The sequence below is a fragment of the Rhinoderma darwinii genome, chromosome 3 (genome assembly GCF_050947455.1).
Source record: "Rhinoderma darwinii isolate aRhiDar2 chromosome 3, aRhiDar2.hap1, whole genome shotgun sequence".
Taxonomy (NCBI): domain Eukaryota; kingdom Metazoa; phylum Chordata; class Amphibia; order Anura; family Rhinodermatidae; genus Rhinoderma; species Rhinoderma darwinii.
In genome coordinates this window covers 373753819-373767067 of record NC_134689.1, presented here as the reverse complement: position 1 = coordinate 373767067, position 13249 = coordinate 373753819, and the positions used below count along the sequence as shown (strand labels likewise).

The 13249-nt window shown below is 44.9% G+C and overlaps 1 protein-coding gene across 1 annotated transcript in view; it reads left to right on the top strand.

The window, feature by feature from the left end:
- Nucleotides 1-13249, top strand: part of LOC142750510 (adhesion G protein-coupled receptor E1-like) — a 62681-nt gene that overhangs the window by 13809 nt on the left and 35623 nt on the right. The window contains exons 5-8 of the mRNA XM_075859513.1: nt 1940-2053; nt 4653-4825; nt 5826-5996; nt 10862-10870. Of these exons, the coding sequence (XP_075715628.1) occupies nt 1940-2053; nt 4653-4825; nt 5826-5996; nt 10862-10870 (467 nt within the window). The remainder of the gene's footprint in view (nt 1-1939; nt 2054-4652; nt 4826-5825; nt 5997-10861; nt 10871-13249) is intronic.

Genomic DNA, 13249 nt, shown 5'->3' with positions numbered 1-13249 from the left:
GTTCGCTAGGTTTCCGTTCTTTTGAACGGAAATAAAAGTTCTGCAGACTGCACTTGTGTTTCCTTTAAAAAAAAGGGAAACCTAGAGAACGGAGACAAACGGAAAGCAACTGATACAAAAGAATTACCATTGAAAGCAATGCTAATTCTAATGGAACCGTTGCTTTCCGTTTAACGTATCAATCCTCTCTTCCTCTGACGAAAGAGAGGTAAACGTATAGAAACGCTAGTGTGAAAGAAGCCTTAGGGCCTGTTCACATCAGCGTTGGCTTTCCGTTCCGGGTTTCCATCGGGTGAACCCCGCAACGGAAAGTCAAACTGAAACCACAGCTTTCGTTTCAGTCACCATTGATATCAATGGTGACGGAAACATTGCTAATGGTTTCCGTTCGTCACCATTCCGGCAGGTTTCCGTTTTTCCGACGGACTCAATAGCGCAGTCGACTGAAACGTAAGCTGTGATTTCCGTTTGACTTTCCATTGCGGGGTTCACCCGACGGAAACCTCAGACAGATCCCGGAACGGAAAGCCAATGCTGATGTGAAGAGGCCCTTACTTTAATCGTTTTTTAATTCAGCTTCAGTTGTGCCCGTACTCTTCTTTTTACTATCCCACTCGTGTGATCACTTATAAAAGGTGTTAGTTATGCTCTTTATTATCACTGAGGCTCCATGCACACGACCGTTCCCGTAATCACAATCTGTGATTACGGGCACAGCCGGCCACGGATGTCTGCGGATAGTCATCCGCATTTGCGGACTGTGTTCCCATTATAAAGTATAGGACCATGGCCTATAAAATAAAAAAATAGGACATGTCCTATTTTTTACGGATGGTTTCTACGGCCATAGAAATGAATGGGTCCGTAATTACGGACGAAATCTACAGTTGTGTGCATGGGGCTTACACTTGATTTTGTAATGTGTCCGTAAAACTTTTGGTCTGTCCGTGATTTTTTTGCTCAGTTGTCCAGAAATTTCTGAAGTGGAGGTTGGCAACGATGCCGGGGAGTCTTCGGTGAGCGAAGGAGCTCCCTCCGCTCTGAACTAATTCTGAAGCAGGGAGCTGATAGTTTCCTGCTTCAAAATTAGTGGCTATTTCTTGAGCGGAATCCCCGTTGCCGATAATCTGGACATTGACGTCAGTGGCTCCTCCTGGAGCGGAATCCCCGGCCAAAGTCGGAAATGGGGATTCACTCAAGGAGTATCTACTGACGTCACTGTCCATATATGGACAGTAACATCAGGGCTTCACTCTAGGAGCGGAATCCCCGGCCTATGCTCTGACTGGGGATTCCGCTTCTAGAGGGAGTCTCAATGGCGCTGTCTACAGGGTGGGGGTAGCACAGAGGGGTGGCACTATCAACATGGAAACTGTGGCACTATATAGTATGGGGCCATCTGTGTTGGCTTTATACTGTATGGGTGCATCTATGGGGCATTATACTGTATGGTGGCAGCTATGGGGACATTGTACTCTATGGTAGCAGCTAGAGGGCATTATACTGTGTAGGGGCAGCTATTTGGTATTATACTGTGTGGGAGGCACTATGGGAGCATGATACTGTGTAAGCTGAATCGGGTGTGTATGGGCGGGGATTGGGGATTGGGTGGGATTAGAGGCGTGGCTTAAAATTTAAAAAAATTGGCCCTCTTTGTGATACTTGAAAGTTGGGAGGTATGTGTTTGTAATACTTTGGATTTAATTTTATAGTCTGGATATTCTTTTGTTAGAAAACCTCACCTGTAAATAGAAAATACAGGAATACAAGTACTACAGTCAGGATCATAACTAATGGGCCCCTCTACCACATAAGGGAACCTGAGTACTATAAATAGAAAATGTTGGTTAATGAACCCTTGTTAAAAATGTTGTATCGAGGCCCAAAAGTTACTGTAAAAATCCATATTTCTCGTTTTATTTGCCTCTCTGTTTCTCAGATGTGTCCATAAAACTTTCCCGTGACATCTGCACTCCTGGTGTCAAGTTCTTTCGGCTGATCTTGCATGACAACATAATGGAAGTTCCATGTGCAATATCACATAGAGACCAAGGTAACCTAAAGTGTTAATGGTTGAAGAGATTATAATAATGCATGTGCGATGAGAGTCTTATGATATAGTCAAGCATGTAATATAACATCTGTTTAGTAATTTAAATGTATAAAAACATGTATTCCATGTATACTGTACCTCTGTCAGTAGCCTAGGATGGAATCCACATAAAGCTAGGCTACACCCCCAATAGAAACGCTACACCCTGAGCAGCTAAGGTAGCCTTGCAAAATCCTTCTTACCTCACTCAACAAATCAATGTGATGGCTACAGTGATTGGTCTTTCTGGCCTTATTCAAAAAAAGAATAGGTTGTCCTCTTTTTTACAGATGTCATATAAATAATGGGGTTTCAGATGTCATATAAATAATGTATAAATGAAAAGTTCTAAAAAATGTTTAATTCACTTTTGGGAGGAGCCTTGTCTGCTGCTTCCGTCAGTCCTATAGACTTTGAATGGGGCAGCACCGCGCATGCACGGTCTCTGCTCAATTCAAACTCCTCCTACCTGCTGCCTTGCAGTTGGGGTATACACGGGTTTGATGTCCCCTGTCGTCGCGATCTTTGGGGATCCCATCGGTAAGCTCCCACCGATTTAGCATTTATTACCTATTTAGTAAATAGGTGAAAAATGTTGTAGGCTGGAATACCCCTTTAAATGATTTGCTTAGGCGTAGAAAGATTGTAAATTTTCGCACACACCATATTCCTTCAAAAAATCTCAACTTTTCACTCCTCTTGCCATTTTTCAAAAGTGGCAAGAAAAGTGAGCAGGGGTCTAGCGGGTGGGGGCAGGGCCTCAGCAGCCAAATGGCTTTACCATAACTTATGGATGTAGCCATCTTTATCTTGACTCTGATAACTTGCTGCAACGTGATATCACACAACAAAAGCCATTGAAAAGCCATTAAAAAAGTAAAGTTAAAGTTTTTTGCCACTGTGTATTTAATGTGTTAAAAGTCAAAATAAAGACGGCTACATATGTACGGCAGAAATTATTATAAATTATGTAGTAAATCTATGCCTCCTCATAGCAGGGGTTGGTTTCCCATTCTGGCGCACTGACAGCTGACCCTATTAATTTGGCACTTTGGACTCCATTGCAATACAGTTTAACACTGGGGTATGAAATGTCCGTTTTAGTAAATTCCCCCTTTATGTTTTAATTCCTGACCGTATTTAAGATATTTGTTTGCTGTGAGTGAATAAGAACATTCCTATTTACATTCAGAGCCAGCAAACCCATACAGACCTAGGTTTGCTGACAAAAGGACTAGGTACGTACGGTTTGTTGCCTCTAAATGTAAACAAGAATGTTCTCATTCACTGACAGCAATGTAATATCTTGAAAAATGGCAAGACATTGAAGCACAAAGTATATTACAGTCATATAACTTTTGGTTTATACATTGATTCAGTTTAATTTACATAAAACCGGAAAACACATTTCAATTTGGTGACATCCCAACAATAGGACAGTAATAGAAGTAACAATTTTATCAAATTGCATAACACTAAGGCCTCATTTACATGAGCGTGTGCATTTTGCGCACGCCAAAAAACGCAGCGTTTGGCGTGCGCAAAAGGCACTTGACAGCTCCGTGTGTCATCAGTGTATGATGCGCGGCTGCGTGATTTTCGCGCAGCCGCCATCATAGAGATGAGGCTAGTCGACGTCAGTCACTGTCCAGGGTGCTGAAAGAGTTAACTGATCGGCAGTAACTCTTTCAACACCCTCGACAGTGAATTCAGATCACAATATACAGCAACCTGTGAATAAAAAAAAGACGTTCATACTTACCAAGAACTTCCTGCTTCCTCCAGTCCGGTCTCCCGGCCGTAGCCTTGGTGATGCGTCCCTCTCTTGTCATCCGGCCCCACCTCCCTGGATGATGTGGCAGTCTATGTGACCGCTGCAGCCTGTGATTGGCTGCAGCCTGTGCTTGGCCTGTGATTGGCTGCAGCTGTCACTTGGACTGAATTGTCATCCCGGGAGGTCAGACTGGAGGAAGAAGCCGGGAGTTATCGGTAAGTCAGAACTTCAAAACGAGTTCGGCCGAACCCGGTGAAGTTCGGTGCGCTCATCTCTAATTTGACACTCCGTTTGGATGTTTGTAAACAGAAAAGCACGTGGTGCTTTTCTGTTTACATTCATCCTTTTGACAGCTCTTGCGCGAATCACGCAGTTCGCACGGAAGTGCTTCCGTGTGGCATGCGTGGTTTTCACGCACCCATTGACTTCAATGGGTGCGTGATGCGTGAAAAACGCCCGATTATAGAACATGTCGTGAGTTTTACGCAACGCACTCGCGCTGCGCAAAAATCACGCATTGTCTGCACTGCCCATGAGAGTAATATAGGTGCGTACGACACGCGTGAAAAGCACGCGCGTCGCACGCGTGTATATTACGCTCGTGTAAATGAGGCCTAATTCTGTATATTGTAATCAGTTTATTTTGTGATTGTTGAGTCTACCGTCCAGTTAATATTGTCCGTCTGCCTACAACAGTTGTGCTGTGCCTAATGTTTTTTTCTCATTGATAAGTATTGAATACACGCAGAAGATAAGCTCACATATTCATTGACTATTTTCTATTAGATGGTGCCATTTTTATTGTCTACAAAGGCTTTGAATCCAAGTTAAATAAGAATGTGCTTCACAATATCTCAGGAAATGATAATGATATGGCTATAGTGAATTCAAGGGTGGTGACTGGAGCCACTACAAACAATCTGACTTCACCAGTGACATTCAGGCTCGCCCATATTCAGGTTTGTATAATGAGGATCAGAATTTGGTTAACGAAGAATAGTGGACAATGTATGGCCAGTGACAAAAGATGGTTAAAAAGTTACATTTATACTAGTCTCCTGAAAGAGAAATGCATAAGTTAAACTATTCCAGCTAGCATACAGCTCCAAATTGCCAGTTTGGGGTGGGAAACTTATATACATTCTGAGGGGAGCCACTATGGGTCGAGGCATAGTGTACAAGTCCTGTAGGCTTACAGAAAAGAAGTCTACTTGGTAAAATATGCTGAGAACTACTTTATTTCCCTCCTGAGGTGTACTTCCCATCTTGATGATACCTACAGGAATATGCTATATCATAAAATGAGAAGAGGTTTAGTGCGTCTTCATACAAGATACGTAAATGAAGATGAAGGAAAGATTTTGTAAAATTATTTTATGATCCCACCAGTCCTTTTAAAAGCTGGAGTCAGGTATTGAGCCTGATTAAAGACTTAGTCCTCTCTTGCACACAACCTAGTGCGACTTGAGTCATTATTCACGGCATACAAGTGGCACCCGATAGTTTTCACAGACCCATTCACTTTAGTGGTTGAATCGGGTTCGTGAAAACTCTCCAATCCGTGGAAAGATAGGACATGTCCTATCTTTCCACGGATCATGTACAGGACTCGGATGGCACACACGGTCGTGTGCATTAGGTCTTAATGAATAGAATGGGCAAACTGTCATGTGTATTGATGTACCTTATATTACGGCTGTTGGGTGTTAGGAATACAGTAAGGTTGCAGTCACACGTGTCGAACTTGCTTTGTATTAGTTCGGAAAACTTTACACTGTAAGCCTATGGGAAAAATATTTAGCAACGTAAGTACTAGAGAAATCTGTCTGTGTTGCAGAATATTTTTCCCATAGGCAGGAATTTTTATGCTGAATCGGTACAAGGCACATACACCACATGTGAGTGCACCCTAAAGAGGATAGACTTGTCGATGAATGGCTAACACGGTTATCATTTCAGGAGCTCAAGCCTTCTCACAATCTGACCTGCGTGTTCTGGGACCCTAAAAAGAATGACTGGAGTCCAGACGGATGTACCACTGAATATTCTGAATCTAATGACACACACACCACCTGCTCCTGCAACCATTTCTCCAGCTTCGCGGTATTAATGGCACCATTAGGATTAGAGGTAAAAAAGGGTTATGTTGTGGAAATTATGCTGTTTCAACTACTTATGTTGCCACGGGAAATAACAAGATTTTTTATAAAAATAAAGGGAATGGATATGGGAATTAGCAGGGACATCCATGTAATATTTCTGAATACTATTCTAGTGGTAAATTTGGACACAGCTCAGGAATACACACGGAGCTTTTGTTGGGTGTTCTACGGATGCAATGATGGTTAAAGGAGGTTAATATATTGCATGTAATACTAGGCAAGGTAGGGCACGGGAAAGACAGTGGATAAAACATTAAACATCTAGAAGACCTGACCACTGCACATGATGATATATGAAATGACCCTTCCCCCTGTACGTATTATAAGAATATTAACAGTCCACAAGGAGTTATGTAACAATATAAAAACACAAGGCCAAAGGCGACTCCTAATATTTCTCCTAATTTATATTACATGGTACATTATTCCAAATAGTTCCAGCAGAACGTTTTCTGAACAGTGGGGGGTGGGGGGGGGGGGGGGGTCGGGGTGGATTCTGTCTACAATTAATTGATAAATAAATTCATATGAATCATCCTCATCCTTTTTGGAAAGAAGCTCTGAGACACAGTACTTTAATGTACACTGCAGCTGCCATAGAACCTCCTTTCTTAAAGGAACACTCCGGCCAAAACTAAACTTCCCCGTGTGTACGATTATGGTATTCCATGTGTCAGTCTCTCATCTGTTATTTTTCTTGCTGCTTCTATCTCTATATGTCAGACTGGGATGGTTGCTTAGCAGCAGTGTGAATCCGGCTCAGTGACACGCTTTCTCTACTTGAGTCTACGGAGATCTGTGTGTCGCCCACCACAGGCTTCAGCATGGGCGTAGCTAAAGGCTCATGGGCCCGGGTGCAAGAATTCAGCTTGGGCCCCCCTACCCCTCCCCAACACCACCATCATCAGACCCCGGCGCGTGCCTATGCCCAGACGCCTTACCCAACAGCCCTCATAGTATAATGCCCACACACAGTATAATGCTCCCATAGCTGCGCCCACACAGTATAATGTCCCATAACTGCCCCATACAGTATAATACCCCCCATAACAGCCCCATACAGTATAATGCCCCCATATCATCTCCCCATACGGTATAATGCCCCCCATATCAGCTCCCCATACAGTATAATGCCCCCATATGAGCTCACCATACAGTATAATACCCCCATATCAGCTCCCCATGCAGTATAATGCCCCCCATATCAGCTCAACCATATAGTATAATGCCCCTCCATATCAGCTCCCCATTCAGTATAATGCCCCTCCATATCAGCCCCCCCATACAGTATAATGCCCCTCCATATCAGCTCCCATACAGTATAATGCCCCCCATATGAGCTCCCCATACAGTATAATGCCCCCCCATATAGTATAATTCCCACATATCAGCCCCCATGCAGTATAATGCCCCCCATCTTATCAGCCCCCATACAGTATAATGCCCCCATATGTGCACAATTGAAAAAGAGCATAATTTCTTAGCTATCCCCGTTCCCACGTCGGGTAGAGGATCCTTTGCATCCTCCGTTGTGTGCTATGAGTGACTCGGCGCAGACCGGCGCGATGATGTCGCTACATCCCGCCTGCCTGCTTAGAGCCGCTCAGGGCACAGTGAATGCTCGAGTAAGGAAACGTCAGCTCCTTGATCCAGAATTGAATGGAATGGGGACCTCGGTGAGTGACTCGCGACCCCCCAGGGGTCTTCACACAGTGGCGGATTAAGTAGACCATGGGCCCTGGGCTGATACCCAAACTTGGGCCCCCCTTCCGCACCGCCGCCCTGTAACTATTTTTAACACTACCTTTTTGGGCAAGCATTAACAAATGGGTGTTACGATTCCCTTTGTCACAGGGCTGTGTCCCTACATACTGACAGTATCACACTGTGCTGGGACACATCCTCCTGACAAGGAGAATTGTCTATCAGTCCTGGACTGCAGAAAGACTTTTTGTGAAATACAAGGATTTCCTATAAGAAACATGTCAGGACAGGTGACTGATTCTCTATATATCTAGTGACTCACAGGGGACGACGTCTCAGATTCTAGTAGTTTTTTTCCTATTTTCTTCTCCATCCGGTCCAGAGCTCATGACGACTTCTCCCAGCCATGACTCATTTCTGCAAAATTTGCCACTCAGATGTCTTCGGCTCCTCACTTTTCCAACATTTCCACACCTATAAACGGAAATAAAGTTATCATGGTGCCACATACTGTGCCCCTAAATATAATAGCACCAAACACTGCGCGCCTGAATATAATAATACCACACACTGTAAAACACCACATACACACACAGCCCCCTGTACATAGTGCCACACACAGCCCCCTGTACATAGTGCCATAAACAGCCCCTGTAGATATTACACACCCCCATAGATAGCGCCACACACAGCCCTCTGTAGATATCACACATGCCCCCCGTAGAAAGCGTTACACCCAGCCCCCTATAGATAGTGTCCCCCTGTAGAGAGCACCACACAGCCCTCCCCCTCTTGTAAACAGCACCAAAAAGCCCCCCCTATAAAGAGCGCCACACACATACCGCTGTGGATAGCGCTACACAGCCCCCCCTTGTTTATAGTGCTACACAGCCCTCCCCCTTTGTACATAGTGTCACACAGTGCTTCCCTCCTTGTATATAGTGTCCCACAGCACTCCCCCCTTTGTATATAGTGTCACACAGTACCCCCCCCCCCTTGTATATAGTGTTACAGAGCACTCCCCCCTTTGTATACAGGCCCACACAGCACTACCCTCCCCCTTGTATATAGGGCCACCCAGCACTCCCCCTTGTATATAGTGTAACGGAGCAATCCCCCCCCTCCTTGAAAATATACACAGCAATAGTCCCTACCTAAAAAAATATATACAGTTTACTTAACTTACCCCGTGGCGGCCACTCCAGCTGGACGCGTGGGAATCCTCCAGACTCAGGGAGTCTTCCCAGCGCCTTATAGGCTGCAAGCCGAACGTGACCTGCAGCCTATAGTATTCATTTGTATCTAAGCCCTGAGGACTCAGATACAAATGAAAGTGGCTGCCACTAGCACTGGGGCCCGTGCTAGCGACGCCACCGGGGCCCGTGCTAGCGACGCCACCGTGCATGAGGGGGCCCGTGCAATCATGTGCGGTTCGGCCGGCCAAGGGCCCCCCGGGAGCCTTGGGCCCCAGACAGCCGTCCGAATAACCCTAATGATAATCCGCCATTGTCTTCACATGACCCCCCAGGGGGACGCGACCCACAGTGTGTAACGTACTGTGTTGTATTGTTCAGTTTGCGGTAGAAAGAGGAGTGGGGGCTGTAATTTAACGGGCTCTCCCTCTCCACTGCAAACAGCACAATATAACACAATACAATACAACACAACCAGTGGCGGATTAAGTAGACCATGGGCCCTGGGCTGTTACCCAAACTTGGGCCCCCCTTCCTCACCGCCGCCCTGCCGTAACTATTTTTAACACTACCTTTTTGGGCAAGCATTAACAGTGTTACGATTTCCCTTGTCACAGCGCGGTGTCCCTACATACTGACAGTATCACACTGTGCAGGGACACAACCTCCTGACAAGGGGAATTGTCTATCAGTCCTGGACTGCAGACTTTTTGTGAAATACAAGGATTCCTATAATAAACATGTCAGGAGAGGTGACAGATTCTCTATAAATCTAGTGACTCACAGGTGACGACGTCTCAGATTCTAGTAGTTTCTTCCTCTTTTCTTCTCCATCCGGTCCAGCACTCATGACGACTTCTCCCGGCCATGACTCATTTCTGCAGAATTTGCCACTCAGACGTCTCCTCACTTTTCCAACATTTCCACACCTATAAACGAAAATAAAGTTATCATGGTGCCACATACTGTGCCCCTAAATATAATAGCACCAAACACTGCGCGCCTGAATATAATAATACCACACACTGTAAAACACCACATACACACAGCCCCCTGTACATAGTGCCACACACAGCCCCTGTAGATATTACACACCCCCATAGATATCGCCATACACAGCCCCCTCTATATATCACACATCCCCCCGTAGAGAGTGTTACGCACAGCCCCATATAGATAGTGCCATACAGCCCCCTGTAGAGAGCGCCACACAGCCCTCCCCCTCTTGTAAATAGCACCAAAAAGCCCCCCTATAAAGAGCGCCACACACATACCACTGTGGATAGCACTACACAGCCCCCCCTTGTATATAGTGCCACACAGCGCTCCCCCTTGTATATAGTGCCACACAGCGCTCCCCCTTGTATATAGTGCCACACAGCGCTCCCCCTTGTATATAGTGCCACACAGCGCTCCCCCTTGTATATAGTGCCACACAGCACTCCCCTTGTATATATCCCCCTTGTATATAGTGCCACACAGCACTCCCCTTGTATATATCCCCCTTGTATATAGTGGCACACAGCGCTCCCCCTTGTATATAGTGCCACAAGGTTATGTACACATTTAAAAACGTTATCATAATTTTATATATATATATTAGTATGTGTGTGATTGATTTTATTAAAAAATATTTTCACTTTTTGAGATACAGCTGCTTTGTATCCTGTATCCGTCAGGTCAGCAGGACTGACAGGATCAGTGACACGCAGGATCCACCTCAAATCTATCACATCTAAGATTATAATTTAGCGCAAGGCCCGTTTCACTGATCCCGTCAGTCCTGCTGACCTGACGGATACAGGATACAAAGCAGCTGTATCTCAAAAAGTGAAAATATTTTTTAATAAAACGGAATTACAAAGTTGCACCAAACACACATTTTTATAAAAAGAAAAAAAAAAAGACGTGATTTTTGCAACGTTTTTTTCCGTAGACAATGCAGGTTTCCTTTTTTATCGTTTTTATGCACACTTTTTTGCTATTTTAGAATTTTTATTCATAAAGTTTGAAAATAATAGTAAAAAAAATAAGCTTTTTTACGTTTCAGCTATTTTTTTTGGTAATAACATAGTTTTACCCTAAAATAGACCTTTTATTTGTAATCGTCATTGTTTACCGTAAATTTTAATATATTACATGTCTATATTAGGGTAATTGGGTCAGCGCTAGCGTTACAACAATGTTTGGCGGGGGGAACGTTTTTTTTTGGGGTGGGTATTTTATGTGTATTTATTATTTAATTTTTTTTTGCACTTTATTATTTTTTATTACTATGGTCTGTTCCTCAAAGGTCAAAAAAGACCTTTGGGGAACTTTATATATTTTTTTTCTTTTTACACCATCTTTTCCCCTGTAACTGGAGCTGCACAGCAGCCCCAGTTACAGGGGAAATCAGCCCTCTCATAGTGACGATTGTCACTAATAGGGCTGTGCTGGGTCTAGTAAGACCCAGCAGCAGTATGTTAGTAACGGCACCCGGCGATCATGTGACCAGTCACATGATCACCGGGAGGAATAGAGACAGCGCCGCTGCTGCTGTCTCTATTCCTATACACAGCGTTCATTGAACGCTGTGTAAGAAGACATCGGAGAAGGCAGAAGCAGCGAAAGCTGCTTCTGTCTTCTCCTCAGGGTCCCCGGCAGTCACTGACAGCCGGAGACCCGACATTCAGCTGCCGAATCGCGCGGGCAGCAAGTTAAAACCCGAGCCGTAGAAAGTCTATGGCTCGGGTTTTAAGGACCCGTCCCTGACCGCTGGCCGTAAAAATACAGCCAGCGGTCGGGAACCAGTTGGGCAGGAGGATAAGCCGACTAACCTCAGCGCCGGTGAACGCCCGCCCGGGTCTTCTCTTGCAGCTTTAGAGCAACAGAACAGCCGTCCGTCGCTGTTCTGTTACTCATGGCGGCGCCCGCACTTGTCAGGGAGGCGTGTCCTACCCCTTTCCCGGCCAATTCCCTGCTCCTCCCCTCCTCATCTTCGGAAATTAGCAGCGCTAGCGCGCTGAATAGTTTTGTACGATAATGTGCGGTTCGGGCTGCCATGGGCCCCCTGGGAGCCTCGGGCCCCGGGCGGCCGCCCGAATCGCCCATATGATAATCCGCCACTGAACACAACACAACACAACACAATACATTACAACAACATAATACATTGCATTACAATACAGACTCTGCAGCTCACCTGGAGTCCTCCGCACCGGCTATTCCACTGCACTGGCTGGAATACGTGTCACATGACAACACGGTCACATAGTACACGAAGTGTACCATGTGACCGTAACCAGGAAGTGCCGGCTTCATGGCACAGAAAATGTATTTAACCAGCATTCTATATGGCAACGGGGGCCCGTGGTCCCCCAAGGCTTAGGGGCCCGTTCGCAACTGCGACCGCTGCGACCCCTATAGCTACGCCACTGGGCTTCAGCAGTTCCTGTACCCCACTAGTATTGCATAGGGAGGGCAGAAACTTCTATCATCAGCTGCCACTTATACTTAGATAGGTTCCTGTCACACAGGTATAATGTAGCCTCCCTGTCAGTATACTTATGGAGTCTCAGATTGTTTAGGGGAATATAGAGAGAATGATAATCACAGCATCCTCCAGCATGCAGAAATGGTATGGTCTTTAGCTGGTCATGTGATGCTGTGCTGAAGCTTCATGGGTTTGATAGCAAATGAGAGAGGAAGAGAAAGCTGGGAAATCTAAGAATCAAGATGGATGCTTCTTTAAAGTACAGACAAGGCAGCAGTTCAAAAAGTAAGTATAATATACATAAAAGAAGTGTAGAGTGTGGTATACAGTCAGGTGGGGAATGCAGACATGGAAAGTTGTGTTACCACTGGAGGTCTTCTTTAAAGAAAGAGTTTGGCACACTGATTGAGTAGTTTCTAGTATCTAGTAGGCGTAGTAACTTCCAATAAAATAAAACTGCTATAGACTGGAGGAAGGTGGTGAGCCTCGTCTATGTGACATCATCTCTGTATAATAGTCCGGCCCTGACATCAGCATGTGATGTTTATACGAATATTATTACAGATCTGTCAATGGAAAATTTGCACCAATGTGTACTAGAAATGTATAATCCTCTTTACAGCTACGGTTCACCTGCCCCAAATTATCTGACTACTGGTCATTATAGAAATGGAATGCAATTTTGACATCATGAGAGAATCTATTCTTAAAAAAAATAGTCATGTTGAAACGAAAATTTCCAGGGATGAATCCTTCAAAATGATACATACCCCAACCAACCCAGAACTGTGGGGAATTATTGAGAGAGGGGGTTCTAACTTTGCTAAATATCTCATTACTATTATTATT